This window comes from Stegostoma tigrinum, chromosome 13, assembly GCF_030684315.1.
Source record: "Stegostoma tigrinum isolate sSteTig4 chromosome 13, sSteTig4.hap1, whole genome shotgun sequence".
NCBI lineage: Eukaryota > Metazoa > Chordata > Chondrichthyes > Orectolobiformes > Stegostomatidae > Stegostoma > Stegostoma tigrinum.
Genome location: NC_081366.1, coordinates 60,673,357 through 60,690,903, shown reverse-complemented (window position 1 = coordinate 60,690,903; position 17,547 = coordinate 60,673,357). Strand labels below are relative to the sequence as shown.

At 41.9% G+C, this 17,547-nt stretch overlaps 1 protein-coding gene across 3 annotated transcripts in view; it reads right to left on the bottom strand.

Annotated features, from left to right (window-relative positions):
- Positions 1–1,237: 1,237 nt before the first annotated feature.
- Positions 1,238–17,547, bottom strand: part of LOC125458317 (pantothenate kinase 3) — an 82,237-nt gene continuing 65,927 nt past the window's right edge. For 2 of the 3 annotated variants that reach the window (XM_048543508.1, XM_048543509.1), the window contains one exon: positions 1,238–1,941. In XM_048543508.1, coding sequence (XP_048399465.1) covers positions 1,891–1,941 — 51 coding nt within the window. In that variant the 3' untranslated portion in view covers positions 1,238–1,890. Of the gene's footprint in view, positions 1,942–13,633; positions 13,754–17,547 lie in introns of all 3 variants that reach the window. The other variant, XR_007248809.1, reaches the window with a different exon arrangement.

The following is a 17,547-nucleotide window of genomic DNA, read 5'->3' as shown; positions in this document are numbered from 1 at the left end:
TCCAATTTGGTTGAAAGATTACTTCTTCGTGGCATCAACGTGGCCAACTCATAAATGGCTCAGAAAACCACTCAACTGCATTAAGAAAACAGGGATATGCAATTCATGCTGGCTTTATCTGTACCCTCATAATTCACTAATGAATTAATTAACAACAAAATATTATTCAGCTTTTTAAAGGGGCATAATGTGCAAGTTATGACAGACAATGTATTGCTTCATATTTATCCAGGCCACTGTTGACTATATATATTTTTTGATTCCATATTATGGATTCTACAGTACTGTATATGCAACACCAAAATTTGGAGTGCAGCAACAATTTGGCTAAATTACATAATTACTGGGATCTTCTTACTAAAGAAAGAGGAGGTTCCACTGCACAGAGAACATAGTGACTGCAAAGAGTTTCAATCAAAGACACTGAAAACAAAGGCTGTGTGACACATCCACAAAAAATAAAACTTTTAGCCACTTTATAAAATTAGTTGTCTGTTTTGTTTTAACTTAGGAGCATGCTTCACATAAGGTGGTGAAAGCTATATTGAACATTTGACACATAATCACTGCACAAGTGATGAGCTGACAATAGTAACCAATTAGCAGAAGGAAACAGAATCAAGTGATACTTAATACTGCCTGCATCATTTTTCTATGAATCAGTTGGTCATTACCAACCTTTCCAACATTACCGTATCTTGCAATCATTAGCCACTCAGTTTGAAATCACTGCACATTAAATTTGAAGGTACTAGTCTTGGACTATTGCACCCTTCAAAAAAAAAATCTATCATTAAATTAATACTCTGGTCTAAATTTCAAACATATTAGAATGGGCACAATTAAGGAACGTCAAGAGGTGATCCAATCCCATATACAATGAGCACAAAACTCACAAACGCTGTGCCAATGTTTTAGGAGACCATTGGGCCAGATATAATTTGCCCAACAGTGAAATATGCCCCTATTAACTTCAAAAAGTATAATTCCAAAATGAGGATAAGCCCAAGTGATGTGCAAATTCAGTTTGTCCCATTTCTTTGTTAGGATGCTGTTATAGTATACACATGTTCTTGGTGTGGGCTTAAGGCATTCAAGAGAATGAAATATTTCCAGTGACTTCAAAAGTAGGTAGAATTCCACCTCTCCCATACAAAATACAAACATTTCCTGAATAAAATTAACAAGTGCTTTAAAAAAATAAATAAAAGCCACTTTTGGTTTATACATAAACACGTACCTTGGCCTTCCTAGACAGAAGGGGTCACATTTCTGCTGCATTTGTTTTTGCCTGAGTATGGCCCATTTTGCTCAATTGTATGCATTTTATCTGCAGTGATTCTCTAAATAAAGTGTGTTTAAAACAAATCTGTATTACTACGTAAGGATCCTCGAATCAGTCAAAACTACTCTCCACAAGGCAGACAGCTCCTTACTCCAAGATTGCACACAATTTATTTATTGCACATTGCACCCATGAAACACTTATTATCTTTCTGTAAATAATTAGCCAGAGGTTTCGGATGTCCAAGCAAGCTTTTCATACGTACAATTCAAGATATTTTGGATACCATTTGACTAGGATAAAGGTTAAATAAAGATTAGATTTAACAAAATCAAACAACCCTCATAGATATGGCCATTTGCAGCAGGGATGTACTGAGAAGGTATGCAGTGGCTTAATGCCTAATACATTGGGCTCAATTTTTAAAAATCTGTACTTTTTTAAACTTTTCAAGTAGAAAGAATACTTCAGTGATACATTCAGCCTGTAGTGTGATTCAACATTTTCACAAGGTTTTGTTACCCTGGGTGAATCTTTCTATTTTAAAACCATCATGTTGACACGCGCATTTCTTCAGATATCACCAGGATGTTGAATGCCTTGACTTAAGTGGAATTGAGAAGTCCAAGCAGGGCACCTACTGCTCCAAAGTAACCCTGTAATTTAAAGCAGAAGAATACAGTGAATGAAAGCAGTAGAATTTGTGGATAGTAACATATTATCTATTACTTAGTACAGCATTTTTGTATTAAACATGACAGTATAATTTTGTAATCAAAACCATACTTGTGTGTTTCTTCTCCAATCACTTGCACTGCAAGCTAACAAGTTTCTCTTAATACTAGGATTTTACATAGTGCTGTCCCCTCTTTAACCTTACATTAAAAGGACCAACCACACTTAATGATTCATATAAAACCTTTTCATTATTCCATTCTAGATTCACCTTTCAGATCACACATCATCTGTACGCAGGTTTCTTCAGGGTGCTCCAGTATGCTCAGTTCAAAGACGTGGAGGTTAGGTGATTAGCCATGCAAAATTGCCCATAACGACTTGGCACATGCAGGCTAAGCAGATTAGCCATGGTAAATGCAGGGACACATGGATAGGCTAGGGAGTGGATGGTCATCGAATGGGTGCGAGGACTCTGAGCTGAATGGCCCACTTGTAGGGATTTTATGATTCAATGATAACGCTCAATCAAAATGGCTGTGAAGCACTGACTTTCTCAACAATCTTCACTGCTTCCTAAATTCCAAGCTTGCCCATAATTACTGAACCCAAAGAACAGTAGATTTCTCTAGCACTTCTCACATCCCTTGGTATCATAACAAAAAAAAAGTTCACTGTCCAACAGGGCAATCTCACTCACTATTAGCCTCAAAACTAGTTTTCTAAGAGCATTCTTGACAGTATAGCTGAGATCAGAATGAAGGCAGATTGACTATTACATTACATTTTAAAAAAAAAAGTGGAGAAAAGAAAATCTTGGTGATGTCAGCCGAAAAATCATTGCTACTTAAGAATAAAAACAAACTAGCTCCCAAATAAAGGTAAAGTATTTTTCTTCAAGTTCATCATCTATTGCTCAACTAACAATCAACTAAAGTTAAAATTAACTGATTTATATAAAAGGCCTGGAAAAATTGGTGGACTGGCTGTGCTAAAATTGCCCACACAGTGTCCAGAAATGTGCAAATTAGGTGGCTAACCATGGGAAATGCAGTGTTAGAGGGATGGGGTGTGCCCGAGTGGGATGCTTCTCAGAGGGTCAATGTGGACTCGATGGGCCGAAGAGACTGCCTGCACACTGTAGGTATGAATAGGTCACATGGGGCTTAAGGAGAGCTTAAAATCAGGGCCCTACCATTAACTGTATAATTCCTTCCCTTGTTTGTTTTACCAAAATGCAATACCTTACATTTATCCAAGTCAAACTCCATTCGCCACTCCTTAGCCCACTGACCCAATTGAATAAAAACTTTGTAATCTTAGATGACTGTATTCACTGTCCAATATACTATCGCTTTTGCAGTTACCCATAAACTTACTAACCATGCCTCCCATATTGTCATCTAAATTGTTTATGTAAAAGCACAACCAAAAGTGGACCCTGAACTGATCCCTGTGGAAGCCCGGTCACATGGTCACAGGGCTTCAGTCCGAAAAGCAACCTTCCACCATGACCCTGTCTCCTACTGCCAAGTCAATTTTGTATCTAATTAACAAGTTAAACTTGAATCCCATGTTATCTATTCATAGAATCCCTACTGTGTGGAAGTAGTCCATTCAGCCCATTGAGTTCACACTGACCTCCTGCAGATCGTTCCCCTTAGGCACATCTCATCCCTCTCACACTGCATTTCCCATGGCTAACCACCTAATGTACACATTCCTAGACACTGTGGGCAATTTAGCATGGTCAATCCACCTAACATGCACAGTATTAACTACTGAGCCACTGTGCTGCGAGACTTTATTTAACTTTAGTAATCAGTACACCATGTGGAATCTTGTTGAAGGCTTCACTAAAGTCCTTGTAATTTTTTAAATCGCCCGGCCCTTAATCTTTTTGTTACTTCCTTAAAAAAGCTCAAATAGGTTTGTCATACACAACTGCCCTCGCACAAAACCATGGTGACGATCCCTAGTTAGTCCTTGCCTCTCCAAACATGTAAATCTTATCTTTCAGAATCACCTCCAACAACTTACCCTGGGAACTATAGACCTGTGAGCCTGACCGATAGTGGGTAGTTCCCAGGATTCCTTTTACAGCCTTTCTTAAATAAAGGTGAAACATTAGCCATCCTTCAGTCCCCTGGCACCTCAGCTGCGTGACAGATGATACAAATATTTCCATCAGTGATCCTGTAATTTCTTCCCTAACGGCCTACAACTTCCCAGGATGCACTTGCTCAGGTCCCAGAGATTTATCTGTCCTTACTTTTTCTAACACTTCTTCTGTAATGTGAACTGGGGGACCACTTTGGAGAACATCTGCATTCTGCCTTCAAAAAGACCCTGGGCTTCCAGTTGCCTGCCACTACAACACATCACTCTGTTCCCTGGCCAACATCTCTGTCTCACGCTTGCTGCAGCATTCCAGCAAAGCTCATTGCAAACTGGAGAAACACCACCTCATTTTTTGGCATGGGGACCCTGCAGCCCTCCGGACTCAATATCAATTTAAATAATCTTAGGGCCTGAACTCTCTTGTGTCCTTGCCCCTTTTGCCACATATCAGGCCTTGTTATCACACAGGCTGTCATTACACACTACCTACTGTTAGCCAGTAAGAACAGCCTCTATCAACAGCTATTCACCCTCCTAACTAGATGGTTATCAACTAATTTGTCTGTCCAACTGTTCTTTTCTCTTTGTGCTCTATCCCCACCTAGTGTTTCCTCCTTATCCCCTCCTCCCAACCTATCTTCTGCAAATAAACCAATATTTTCCTAGTTACCATCAGTTCTGAAAGGTCACCGGATCTAAAATGTTAACGCTGATTTTTCTTCACAGATGCTGACAGACATGACGAGCTTTTCCAGCAACTTCTATTTTTGTTACTAGTTTACAGTTCTTTCGGCTTTTATAAGACTTTGATTAGGCCACACTTAAAGTTTTGCATTCAATTCCGGTCACTACGTTACAGGAAGGATGCGGAGGCTTTGGAGAGAGTGCAGCAGAGGTTTACCAGGATGCTTCAGTATGAGCTATAAGGAGACACTTGAAAACTCAAGTTGTTTTCTCGAGTGGCAGAGGCTGAGGGAAGACTTGATACAAGTCTATAAAATTATGAGATGCATAGCTAGGGTTGACGGTCAGAATACGTTTCCCAGAGCTGAAACAACTAACACTAGGGTGCATGCATAAAAGGTGAGAGAGGGAAAGTTCAAAGGAGACATGAGGAACAGGATTTTTTTTTTTTTTTTTTACACAGAGTGGTAGGAGTCTGGAACACACTGGTGATGGTGGAATCAGGTACAATAAGGCAACTTAAGAGACTTTCGGATAAGCATGTGAACATGCAAGGAATGGAGGGATATGGACCAAGAGTAGGCAGAATGGATTAGTTCCATTTGGCATTAAGTCTGCACAATGTCATGGGCCAAAGGGCCCATTCCTGTGCTGTACAATTCTATAATCTATGTAATTACAGTATTAATGTTTTTCTTAATCAAAAACACCATTCCCTGTCCTGTCTTGCCTCCCTTTCCATTGTTTACATAGCACCTAATACCTGGAACATTGAGCTGCCAGTCCTGTCTTTCACTCAGTCAAATTTCTGCAATAGCTATAAATTTCACAGTCCCCTACATTAGATTAGATTCCCTACAGTGTGGAAACAGGCCCTTCGGCCCAACAAGTCCACACCGCCCCTTGAAGCATCCCGCCCAGACCCATTCCCCTATAACCCACACCCCTGAACACTATGGGCAATTTAGCATGGCTGATCCACCTAGCCTGCACATCTTTGGGCTGTGGGAGGAAACTGGAGCACCTGGAGGAAACCCACGCAGACGCAGGGAGAATGTGCAAACTCCACAATGACAGTCACCAGAGGCTGGAATCGAATCCGGGTCCCTGGTGCTGACAGCCTGCAGTGCTAACCACTGAGCCACTGTCCCACTCTTTGCCCTGTGTTTATCAGTGTTGCCTGTAAGTCCCCTTTGCATTGAAATAAATGCATTTTAGTTTTTCAGAGTTACCTTGTTCTTTGGCTTGCTCTAGTTTGTCTTTTCTAATTAACTTGCTCTTTTCTGACAGAACCATCCTCATCTGACTTTCTTTATTACTGCTACTTAGGAACCCGACAATCCACTTCTCCACTACTTTTGATTGTTTCTTTAACAAATTTGTTCAGGCACAGCAACTGTATTGAAATTATGCACAAATTTCTAGTAAAATCCATATTCCAAAAAACCTATCAAATTCTTGTTTAGTTTTAGGAATAGGGAATTCTGTTACTTTCCCTGTCTTTGGCCACCCAATTGAATCACCACTAGTGTAACCCATTTGATGCGATAAAAGCAGATACTTATTTGGCCCTTGATGGTAATGACATTTCAATATCTCTTCAACAGATCTATCTTACGAAGCAAGAAATCTTATATTCCAATCCTCTCAATACAGTCTTCCAACAATGGAATTGGGTATGAATCTGTTTCCATGACCACATTCACCTCTTTATAAACTATAGAAAGTCTGGCAGATCCATCCAGTTTAGGAACCAACATTATTGGTGAACTCCGGTTGCTGTGAATAGGTTCTACCAAGCAATTCTCTACCCTAAACTGAATCTGTTTCTATCTGAGCTTGATTTCCTGGGTTAAACCGATAAGGATGTTGTTTTAACAACATTAGGGACATTTAAGCAACTCTTGGATAGGCACATGGATGATAGTAAAATGCCAGGTATGCAGGGTAGATTGATCTTAGAGTAAGATAATAGGTTGGCACAGTATCGTGAGCTGAAGGGCCTGTACTGTGCTGTGCTGTTCTATGTTCTCTATGTTGTATCAGTTCAGAGCAAATTACTGCAGATGTTGAAAGCAAAAAATGCTGGAGATCACAGTGGGTCAGACAGAATCCATTCAGAGACAGAACAAGCTAAATGTTGAGCTTAAATGCCTCTTTAGAGGTGTTTTTGGTTTTCAATGATGTTTTAGCGCTCTAAATCTCGTTTGTTCACAAAATAAAATAATCAGCTAATGATTCTGGAGATCCGAAATAAAACAGAAGCTGCTGGAGAAACTCAGCAGGTCTGGAATCATCTGTGGGGAGAAAGCAGAGTTAATGCTTTGAGTCTGAAGACTCTTCATCAGAGCAGTCCATATCATGCCTTTCCAATATAGTCCATCTCGATGTATCCCTATAGGTTATATTTTCTCAATGGTCCCTTGTCCTTTCTCTAAATATGCATGCACAATGTCTAACTGTATAAGTATTTCCATTAGATATTGTAGGAGGTTCACTTTGAGGTCTATCTTTCTTAGAACATAGAACATAGAACAGTACAGCACAGAACAGGCCCTTCAGCCCATGATGTTGTGCCGACCATTGATCCTCATGTATGCACCCTCACATTTCTGTGACCATATGCATGTCCAGCAGTCTCTCAAATGTCCCCAATGACCTTGCTTCCACAACTGCTGCTGGCAATGCATTCCATGCTCTCACAACTCTCTGTGTAAAGAACCCGCCTCTGACATCCCCTCTATACTTTCCTCCAACCGGCTTAAAACTATGACCCCTCGTGTTAGCCTTTTCTGCCCTGGGAAACAGAGTTGATAGCCAGAGACTATCTATGCCTCTCATTATCTTGTATACCTCAGTTAGGTCCCCTCTTCTCCAATGAAGAGAGTCCGAGCTCAGTCAACCTCTCTTCATAAGATAAGCCCTCCAGTCCAGGCAGCGTCCTGGTAAACCTCCTCTGAACCCTCTCCAAAGCATCCGCATCTTTCCTATAACAGGGCGACCAGAACTGGACGCAGTGTTCCAAGTGTGGTCTAACCAAAGTTTTATAGAGCTGCAACAAGATCTCACGGCTCTTAAAACTCAATACCCCTGTTAATGAAAGCCAAAACACCATATGCTTTCTTAACAACCCTGTCCACTTGGGTGGCCATTTTAAGGGATCTATGTATCTGCACACCAAGATCCCTCTGTTCCTCCACACTGCCAAGAATCCTATCCTTAATCCTGTACTCAGCTTTCAAATTTGACCTTCCAAAATGCATCACCTCGCATTTATCCAGGTTGAACTCCATCTGCCACCTCTCAGCCCATCTCTGCATCCTGTCAATGTCCCGCTGCAGCCTACAACAGCCCTCTACACTGTCAACGACACCTCCGACCTTTGTGTCGTCTGCAAACTTGCTGACTCATCCTTCAATCCCCTCATCCAAGTCATTAATAAAAATTACAAACAGGAGAGGCCCAAGGACAGAGCCCTGTGGAACACCACTCAACACTGACTTCCGGCAGAGTATTTTCCTTCTACTACCACTCGCTGCCTTCTGTTGGTCAGCCAATTCTGTATCCAGACAGCTAAGTTCCCCTGTATCCCATTCCTCCTGACCTTCTGAATGAGCCTACCATGGGGAACCTTATCAAATGCCTTGCTGAAGTCCATATACACCACATCCACAGCTTGATCCTCATCAACTTTTCTAGTCACATCCTCAAAGAACTCGATAACGTTTGTGAGGCATGACCTGCCCCTCACAAAGCCGTGTTGACTGCATTTAATCAAGCCATGCTCTTCCAGATGGTCATAAATCCTATCCCTCAGAATCCTTTCTAACACCTTGCAGACGACAGACGTGAGACTTACTGGTCTGTAATTGCCGGGGATTTCCCTATTTCCTTTCTTGAAGAGAGGAATTACATTTGCCTCTCTCCAGTCCTCAGGTACGACTCCAGTGGAGAACGAGGATGCAAAGATCTTTGCAAGTGGCAAAGCAATTGCATTTCTCGTTTCCCAAAGCAGCCGAGGACAAATCTGGTCCGGGCCTGGCGGCTTGTCAATCTTAATGTTTGACAAGATTTTCAGCACATCAGCTTCCTCTATCTCTATCCATTCCAGCATGCACACCTGTTCTTCAAAGGTTTCATTCACTACAAAGTTCATTTCTTTCGTAAAGACAGAAGCAAGAAACTCATTTAGGGTTTCCCTACCTCCTCAAACCCACACACAAGTTCCCTATGCTATCCCTGATCAGCCCTATTCTTTCTTTAACCATTCTCTTATTTCTCACATGAGTAAAATGCCTTTGTGTTCTCCCTAATCTGTTCTGCCAAGCCTTTCTCGTGCCCCCTCCTGGCTCTCCTCAGACCATTTTTGAGCTCTTTCCTCGCCTGCCTGTAATCTTCTAGAGCTGAGCGTGACCCTAGCTTCCTCCACCTTATGTAAGCTACCTTCTTCTTTTTGACGAGAAGCTCCACCGCTCTCGTCATCCAAGGTTCCTTTATCTTACCCCTTCTTGCCTGTCTCAGAGGGGCATATTTATTCATCACTCGCAACAACTGTTCCTTAAACAGTCTCCACGTGTCTATAGTGCCTTTACCATGGAACAATTGCTCCCAGTCCATGCTTCCTAACTCATGTCTAATCACATCATAGTTTCCTCTTCCCCAATTAAATATCCTCCCATTTTGCCTAATCCTCTCCTTCTCCATAGCTATGTAGAAAGTGACCATAACTGCCTCACAATCACCAAAATGCTCTCCCACCACAAGATCTGATACCTGCCCTGGCTCGTTTCCGAGCACCAAGTCTAGAATGGCCTCTCCCCTCGTCGGCCTGTCAACGTACTGAGTTAGGAAACCCTCCTGAACACACCTTACAAAAACAGCTCCATTCGAATCTTCTGCTCGAAGGAGATTCCAATCAATATTGGGAAAGTTAAAGTCACCCATTACAACAACCCTACTACGTCCGCACTTTTCCAAAATCTGCCGACCTATGCTTTCTTCAAACTCCCTGCTGCGATTGGGAGGCCTGTAGTAAACCCCTAACGAGGTGACTACTCCCTTGCTGTTCCTAATTTCCACCCACACTGACTCAGTAGGCAGATCTTCCTCGACAATGGAAGCTTCTGTAGCTGTGATACCCTCTCTGATTAGTAGTGTTACACCCCTCCTCATTTTTCCCCCCCTCCCTATTCTTTTTAAATGCTCTCAACCCTGGAACATCCAACAACCATTCCTGCCCCTGAGAAACCCATGTCTCTGTTATGGCCACAACATCATAGCACCAGGTACTGATCCATGCTCTAAGTTCATCACTTTTATTCCTGATACTCCTTGCGTTACTTACTTGCCTTACTTCACTCTTATTTTCTCGATCATCTTCCACTACTCTTACCACCTGGCATACTTGTTCCTCCTTATCTTCTTCCCAACTATATCTTTTCTGCATGTTTGTGTGACATAAATGACTATTTTCATAGAGCGTCACAGCACCAGGGACCCGGGTCCAATTCCAGCCTCGGGCAACTGTCTGTGTCGAGTTTGCACATTCTCCCCATGTCTGCGTGGGTTTCCTCCGCGTGCTCCGGTTTCCTCCCACAGTCCAAAGATGTGCAGGCTAGGGTGGATTGGCCATGTTAAATTGCCCGTAGAGTTCAGGGGTGTGTGGGTTATAGAGGGATGGGTTTGGGTGGGATGTTCCAAGGGGTGGTGTGGACTTGTTGGGCCAAAAGGGCCTGTTTCCACACTGTAGGGAATCTAATCTAATTCCCTATAGTGTGGAAACAGGCCATTCGGCCCAACAAGTCCACACTGACTCTCCGAAGAGCATCGCACACAGACCCATTCCTCTACCCCATAGCTAACACGCTTAACCTACACATTCCTGGGCAATACAGTGCAATTTTAGTGTAACCAATCCACCCAATTTGTATATCTTGCAGGAGGAAATGCATGCAGACACAGGAAGAATGAGCAAGCTCCACACAGACCACAGGGTGGAATTGAACCCTAGTCCCTGGTGCTGAAAAGCAGCAGTGCTAACCACTGAGCCACTGTGCCACCCCATGCCTCTTCTTCCTACAGTCACGAGTATTTATTAGATAAGTTACCTTATTAACTTTCCCAACGACTTTACATGGACCACAGACTTCAGCTTTCAGAGGCTCATCTTGTAAAGGCAATATTATTAAAACATCCTCTCCCACGAAGTATTCTGATTGCTAAACGCTTATATTTTATTATTACCTGCGAACATGTTTTGTGCTACTCTACATGCTCCTGAGTGTTTCTACAAAGATGGACATGTATTTCGACAATAAGGATTTATCGTTCCTGTTCAGGAACTTCTTCTTAATGAACATCAATGGACTTCTAATTTCATGACCATAAATAATTCAAAGTGTTGAATCCAAGAAATTGATTTGTGAAATCTCTGGTAGCATGGAATAAGAAATCCAATCCTTCAACCCAAATCATGTGAGCATTTGTGACAGAATACCATAATCATAGTTTACAGAGTCTGATGGAAGTCTGTGTTTGTGAATGATAATACATAGTTGTTTCAATTGTTTAATAAACAAACTGCTAATGGTGTCCTAGAAAACTTTAGACAAAATAAGAATTCTGATCCAACTGTACCACAATTGGTAGTCCATAATCAGCCAAAAAAAACTATCAAATTTTCCACTGTTACTCTTGCTGTAATAGTCTTTAAAGGTATAGCCTCTGGGAAGCAAACGGTCATATCCACAATTGAAAGAATAAGCTGATGACCTGCTTTTGTGTTTGGCAATGATCTCACATAATCTACAAACACTCAACTAGAATCATAGAATCCCTACAGCGTGGAGAAAGACCATAGAGTCTGCACTGAACTTCTGAAGAACATCCATCCTAGACCTTGACACCATTCTATCCCATAACCCTGCATTTACCATGGCTAACCAACCTATCTTGCAGATCCACCTATCTTGCGCATCCCTGGACACTACAGGAAAACTTACCATGGCCAATCCACCTAACCTGCATAGTTTTTGACTGTGGGAGGAAACTGAACACTTGGTGGAAAACCATGCAGACATGGGGAGAACATGCATGTTCCATTCAGATAGTTGCCCAAGGCTGTAATCAAATCCAGTTCCCTGATGCTGTCAGGCAGCAGTTCTAGTCATTGTGCTGCCCCTATTAAATTGTTTTAGCAAAAAAAATAAGTGCAGCAATTAAAGGTGCTGGTTTGGTTACATGTTAGATGCTTAGCTGGCATGTATTTTATAGCTGTATTTTAGAACCCTTTAGGACTGTACTATATATTAATGGAGTCCAGCCACATGAAATACTAGTTTATTCGTGCTTGCATTTTCCATATTCCTAAATGTCGTCATTGGAAATTCATGTGCTACTCTCAATATCTCTTACACAATTTGAACAGGACGATTATTTGATGAACAACTGTTAATTTTCAGCTTGCAGACCTATGAGACGTCTCCATTTCCTCATTAGAACTCTGCTTTTAATATTAAGGCCTCAGCTTCAGTGTCAGCAGTTGTCAACTTACTTAAATTTGGATCTGCTTCCTGAGCCTCAACCAACGAAGACAATTCAAGCACTTCTTTTGAACTATCCTCATTCTTAAATAGAGTTTCAGTGAGTCTAGTGTGTGTTTGTGGTATTACTGTTACCTTTCATAATGAACTTGATTTTGCCATTGCTGTGATCACTACACATGATGGGAAAATACCAGCATCTGTTCCTGCAACTGTTTTGTCCCTTTAGCATCAACTGGACTTTCCGTGATTGTAGGCAAAGGTATGACTTTCCTCCTTTAACTACTGCAACGATGACTCGCCCAAAGACCAAGTCACACTTCACTTTAACTGAAATTACTTATTACTTCTCATTTACCAACACAAAAAATCTTTAATTAAACTCACAAGGAAAAGTTCACTCCTACTACCGAGATGCTATTGGGGTAACATCCCATTAAGGCAGTCACTGCCTTAAAACTTCCTGCCTGTCTAGAATTAGGTGTAAAACTTCGTAAATCCTCATCTTCCTACACATAGGTAGAAAGACACTGCCTTAAGCTTCCTGCCTGAATAGAATTAGGTGTAAACTTTGTAAGTCTTTATCTTCCTGCACAGGGGTGTGTGGAAACTGTCTGAAATAAGATTAGGTGGGCAGCATTTGTAAAGGTGGGAGACTTCTGAAATCCTGTCAAGAATGTAACTTCTGTTTCTGCTAAAGGGGCCAGGGCACTGACTTTTGTTCAAGCCAGGCACTTTGGCAGCTTGAAATTACATTCTGTCACTTCGGCGACTTGAAATCGCCTCCTGCCGTTAGCAGTCTCTTCGTGAACGATTGATGCTGTATCCTGCTCACTTTGTTTTCGATGTAGTAATTGATTGCGTATCGTGTCATTGTCCGATGTAGTGACTGTTTCATGTAACATGCCATTGTGAGATGTAAAATTGCTTTAAGTATTATGCACTCTAAGGTATAAAATGCAGGGACTGTCCGCTGCTCAGGGAGAATCGCTTATGAGACTCTGTGCTGGGTTGAGTACAGTGATCCTCCACAGCCTGTACTTGCTTTGTAATAAAGGATTTGTTTTTTTCTAAACAGGTCAGTGTCTTGTTATTGAAACAAGTCTGTGAGGTTCTCCGAAAATGAACCGAACACAATGACAGAAAATTTTGAGTAGCCCCTATACTCCTCAGCATAGTTTTAGGCTTAGATGCTTCCTTCCTGTACTATGCTATTCTATTCAATGGTTTACAGTAAATCCCATGAGTTTCCTTTTCAGCTTCAAGAATTCTTAATGAATATGCCCCAACCTGTTACAGTGGAAACACCATGGCTTCCAATTCTTACCTTCACCTTAAGTACCTTCCTTTCTCATCTGAGAAGAGCATGTTGAGGCATTTCAGGCTATCCATCCCTAGCCTTGGTTGGTTGCTTTCCTTTCACTCTCTCTCTCCTGGTTTCTGATTCCTTTTGAATTTATTAGGGAAACAGAAAGCCAGGTTAGGTTTTAAGGATTAACTTTAAATCAGTGTTGTTGCCCCCACCTCACTGTTGCAACCCTGCAGTCATTCACGGAAGTTGTTATTGTGAAAGGCAGTGAGCTTTCAAATTTCTCTGAAAATAACTTTAAGAGCATCAAACATAGTTTCAACTTCTAATGCTCTTAACCCAACTGTTAAAATCATTTTCCTTAACCCTCTCAAATTCAGTATAGGTTTGACTAGGCTGTTTCCTTCAATTCTGGAAACTTTGCTGATGTGCCTCAGGCACGATCTCATGTGCAGCCAATATTGATCTTCTTCACTCTGTCATAATCCTTAGAAATCTCCTCTGACAGAGAAGCATAAATTTCTTATGCTTTACCAGTCATCTTACTCTGCAAGAGTAATTTCCAGACTTTCACGCAATTCATTTGTCTAGCCATTTCCTCAGACAGCAAGAAGAATGTCTCCACAACCTCCTTCTCAAATTTTGGGAGGATGTGTGCAAACTTTAACATTTCCTTACAGGACCTCAAATTATGGCTCATTCTCTACACCAGAGACAGTACCAGTTATCCCTGTTTCAAATGCATCATTTTAAGGCAACATTCATGTTCTCTCGCTCTATTTCGCTCATGCTACTGATTCTTGTTTTCTCATTTTTATTTTCTGAATTCATTCCATCTTTATTTCCTTCACCTTTTCTGCTCTTTGACTTTGTCTTCTCTTCGAAATTCCAACTCTAGTTTGTTTCATTCTTTCCTCATGCTCAAACTGTTTTAATGTAACTGAATATTACCCGGTTCTCAATTTCATGACCTAGAGTAGTTGGCATCTTCTATATTTCCTCAGAACTGAAGTTCAAAGGAATAAAGCCCGGTCCTGGCCAAACTCTCTCTATAACTCGGGCCTACTAGTTCTGGCAAGATCCTCAAATCTTCTTTGCACACTTTCCAGTTTAACTATGTCTTTCCTATAATGGTGACTAAAACTGTACACAATACTCCAAGTGCAGCCTCACCAATGACTCATACAGCTGTAACATAACGTTCCAATTCCTATACTCAGTGCCTTGACCGATGAAGGCCATATTGCTAAATGCCTTCTTCACCATCCTGTCTACCTGTGATGCTGCTTTCAACAAACTATGTACTTGTACTCCTCGATCCCTCTGTTCCACAATGTTCCTCAGGATCTTACCATTTACTGTACAAGTCCTACCTTGGTTTGACTTTGCAAAGCGCAACAACTCACTTATCTGTACTGAATAGCATTTGCTAATCCTCAGCTCAGTTCCCCATTTGGTCAAGGCCCCTCTGATTTTTGATAACCTTCCTCACTATCAACTAACCTTTGGATCATCCGTAAACTTTCTAATCATGCCTTGTACATTTACATCCAGTTCATTTATGTAAGTATCAAATAACAAAGGTCCCAGCACTGACCCTTGTGGTGCACCTCTAGGCACAGGTCTCCTGTCTGAGAAACAACCTTCAACCATCACCCTCTACTTCCTACCATTGAGCCAATTTTGAATCCAATTAGCTCGCTCTCCGTGGATCCCACGTGACCTAACTTTCATGTCTAGCTTGCCGTGCCAGACCTTGTCAAAAGGCCTCACTAAAATTCATATAGTTAACATTCACTGCCCTGCCCTCATCGATTCTCTTGGTTACCTCTTCGAAAAACTCTAAAAGATTTGTCAGACATGACTTCCTGCACACAAATCCATGCGGACTGTCATTAATTAGACCTTGACTATCCGAATGTTGGTTGATCCTGTCCCTCAGTACAGTAACTTGCTTGCCACTCATGTCAGTCTCACTGGCCCCGTAGTTCCCTGGCTTGACTTTGCTATCTTTCTTAAACAATGGAACAACATTAGCCACCCTCCAGTCTTCTGGAACTTCACCAGTGGCTAAACATTAAGTAAAAATCTCTGCAAGGGCCTCTGCAATATTTTCCTTAGCCTCCCCCAATGTCTGAAAAAGGACTTGATCAGGCCTAGGGGATTTATCCAACTTAATGAGATCAAGGGCTGTAGACACCTCCTCTCTGGGAATATGTATGCAGACCAAAACATCCCCATGTGTTTCCTTTATTTCCTTAGCATCCATGATATTTTCGTTAGTAAACCCAGAGGAAAGTTTTCATTAAACAGGTTTAGATAGAGGATCTGGATTGGTGCAGGCTTGGAGGGCCGGAGGGCCTGTTCTTGTGCTGTAATTTTTTTTGTTCTTTGTTCTAAAAATATCCCCCATCTCCTGTGGCTCCACGCATAGACTGCCCTGCTGATCTATTCACTCCCTAGCGACCGTTCTACTCTTAATATGGCTGTAGAATAATCATTAACCTGATCTGACAGATCCATCTCGTACCCTCTTTTTGCTCTTCTAATATCCCTCCTAAATGTGTTCCTACACTTTAATAGTCATCTAAGGATTCATTTGAGCCTTATGGCTTAAACCCGATGTGTGCCTTCTTCTTTTTCCTGACCACAGCTTCAATATCCCTTACCAGCCAGGGATCCCTAAACTTGCCAGCCTTTCCCTTCACCTTAACAGGGGCATACTGTCCCTGGACTCTTTATCACACTTTTGAAAGCCTCCCATTTTTAATTTTCCAGTTGTTCCTTTTCCTTCAAAACAGACTCACCTAAATCGACTGCTGCTAAATCATGACTAATGGCCCCAAAATTGGCCCTGCTCCAGTTTAGCACCTTAACCAGTGGACCTGTCCTATCTTTTCCATAACTATGTTAACTCTCCTATTTTTATGGTCGCTGGACACAGTGCTCCCTGACTGACACTTCAGTCATTTGCCCAACTTAATTTCCTAACAGGAGGTCCAGATATGCACCCTCCCAAGCACTCTACATATTGATGTAGGAAACTTCCTTGGACACATTTGACAAATTCCACCCATTCTGGGCCTTTTACACTCTGGGTGGTCCAGTCAATACAGGGGAAATTTAAAATCTCCAACCAATATTACTCTGTTATTCATAAGGTATCTGCAATCTCTTTACACATCTGCCCCTCTAGTACCCACTGGCTGGAGGTCTATAAAACAGTGCCAGCAGAGTGACCATCCCCTTCTTGTTTCTAAGTTCTAACCATAAGGCCTCATTGGCTGACCCCTTAAGAATATCCTCTCTAAGTGCTATTATCATGTCCAGCTCTGTCAGAAGAACAACTTCCCCTCCTCGCTGATTTGTACTTCTGTAATGCCTGTAGCTTCGGTATATTGGATCATTAAGCTACCAGTTCTGCCCTTCTCTCAGCCATGTTTCTGTAATGGCTATTGTATCCTGGTCCCCATAGCCAATCCATGCTCTGAACTCGGAGTAGAGCTGGATGAACACAGCAAGCCAAGTAGCATCAGCGGAGTAGGAAGGCTGACGTTTCAGGCCTAGAAGGGTCTTGGCCTGAAACATCAGCCTTCCTGCTCCTCTGATGCTGCTTGGCCTTCTGTGTTCATTGAGCTCTACACCTTGTTATCTCAGATTCTCCAGCCTTTGCAGTTCCAACTATCTCATGCTTTGAACTCATCTGCCTTACCAGGCAAGCCTCGTGTGTTGAAATAAACGCAGTTTAAACCAGCATCCTTTTCTCTTCCCTTTACTGCTCTCTGGCTATCCTGAACAGTAAATTTGCTCTCGATGGCTAGTGTATTTTCCCCTGACTTCTCGATGATTCCTCTCCTACTACGAGTTTCACCCCTCTGCCAAACTAGTTTAAGCTCTCCTGGGTAACCCTAGCAAATCGCCCTGCAAGGATC